The 1,623-nt window shown below is 37.8% G+C and overlaps 1 protein-coding gene across 2 annotated transcripts in view; it reads right to left on the minus strand.

Moving 5' to 3' along the window:
- LOC101848482 (39S ribosomal protein L49, mitochondrial) overlaps positions 1 to 945 on the minus strand; it is an 11,060-nt gene extending 10,115 nt beyond the window's left edge. The window contains exon 1 of one of the 2 annotated variants that reach the window (XM_005111815.3): positions 884 to 945. In XM_005111815.3, coding sequence (XP_005111872.1) covers positions 884 to 901 — 18 coding nt within the window. In that variant the 5' untranslated portion in view covers positions 902 to 945. Of the gene's footprint in view, positions 1 to 684; positions 839 to 883 lie in introns of those variants that run through there. The other variant, XM_005111814.3, reaches the window with a different exon arrangement.
- Positions 946 to 1,623: the final 678 nt, after the last annotated feature.

Consider the following 1,623-nt stretch of genomic DNA (forward strand, 5'->3'; position numbering starts at 1 on the left):
CACCCTCTCCTGCATTTTTAATCACTAATATATATTTTTTTAAAAACAAATCCAACAACTTCAAAGCAACTCTACAAATTAGGCCAAATTGGGGCTGTTGGTCAGTTGGGAGGAGGAGAAGAGAAAAAAACAAACTGTCCAGGACCGGGATCGAACCGCTCCAAAAATCATTGCACGACTTCAAACGCTATACACGCGCTGTCTATTCAGCCATCAGAACTTCCGAGAGAGAGGTGTAGATTTTAGAATAGACACTTCCATCTTTGGTGTCATGCGGTTGGCTATACTTAGATGTAGTCACGTGATCGGGGGGTATCCTGGTCTGACGTCAACAAGATGGGCGCCTTACCTAAAAATAGTTTGCGTCTTTCTACGTTTAATCACATCTTTCCCAAGGACACAACGTCGGGCCCGCGGCTCGAACCCCGACCCCGCAACCTCACGATTACGAGTCCGGTAGCCTAACCACAATGATTTGATGTTTTGTTACTTGAAAACAATTGATTTGCAAGGGTTTTTGTGGCCATACTGTAACTAGATTCTAGATCTATACGTGTGTTCTACAGCAACAATTGACAATTGTTTTGGCAATTTAGTTTATTTAGCCCTCAAATCAATGCATCTAAAAATCTATGTGTGCGTGCATAAATTTACCCAATCATCTTCAAATCATTTAAAATTAACCTTCAATAATGCTGATGTTCTCAAAAATGTCGACTTCGGCACTGAGGTTTGTCGAAGAACTGATGTGCAAAATGTGCAAATCTTTAGTTTCGATATCAAAGGGCGTAGGGCAGACATGTTGTTGGCCGAACATTGAACAAACTACCAACTATGCCAGATTTTCTTGCGGAGCAGTGCTAAACAGTATGAGGAAACTCACCATGTCAGATGTCACCATTGTGGTTTTCGGCGAGAGTGTTGAGATAATTTTCACCGATGGGCTAAACCAGTAGGCCTACCTGAAATAATTTATTTATTACCATATTATACATGTAACTGTTAATTATATTGTTTGCTTAGTTAGAATTTTGCGGCGCTCGCAATTTCATAAGGTCACAATATTGCGCACAAATTGTATAGGCCTAAGCAAACAATTTTACTTCCGTAGGCCTATTCTTTAAAACTCTTTTTCATAAAACAAAACCAATATTTGATTTTAAATTGAATTGAACGATCCTTTACATAAATGGTATCTTTCCAAAGGACCTTAATAAGAACATTTATATAACCGATCCTTAATCTGCCAGAATAATAAATTGTACACAAATACAGGAATTTTTAACCACCTACGCTGTGTGTATAGTGTCAGAGAGTATTTAATTAGTGTCTCTGATAGTGTGTAGGCTTATTAAAAATGATAATCTTTGTCGCCACATTAAAAAAAGAGATAAAAAATAAAATGCTTTCCCCTGCCCGTCAATCTCCTATTAAGGTTTAGTGAGTTGATAGGCTTTGACTGAACCTACTGCGATCGGAATTAAATGATTGTAAAATGTCCCTTTATTAAAGTCCATTTCTGATTTATATCTTTCCAATGTCTTAAAACTACAGCTGCTGTTTCCAGAAAACAAATATTGACAAACACATACCATTGTCGGTAGCCTCAAATATGCATAACGT

Source organism: Aplysia californica, unplaced genomic scaffold (assembly GCF_000002075.1).
Source record: "Aplysia californica isolate F4 #8 unplaced genomic scaffold, AplCal3.0 scaffold01130, whole genome shotgun sequence".
Classification (NCBI taxonomy): domain Eukaryota; kingdom Metazoa; phylum Mollusca; class Gastropoda; order Aplysiida; family Aplysiidae; genus Aplysia; species Aplysia californica.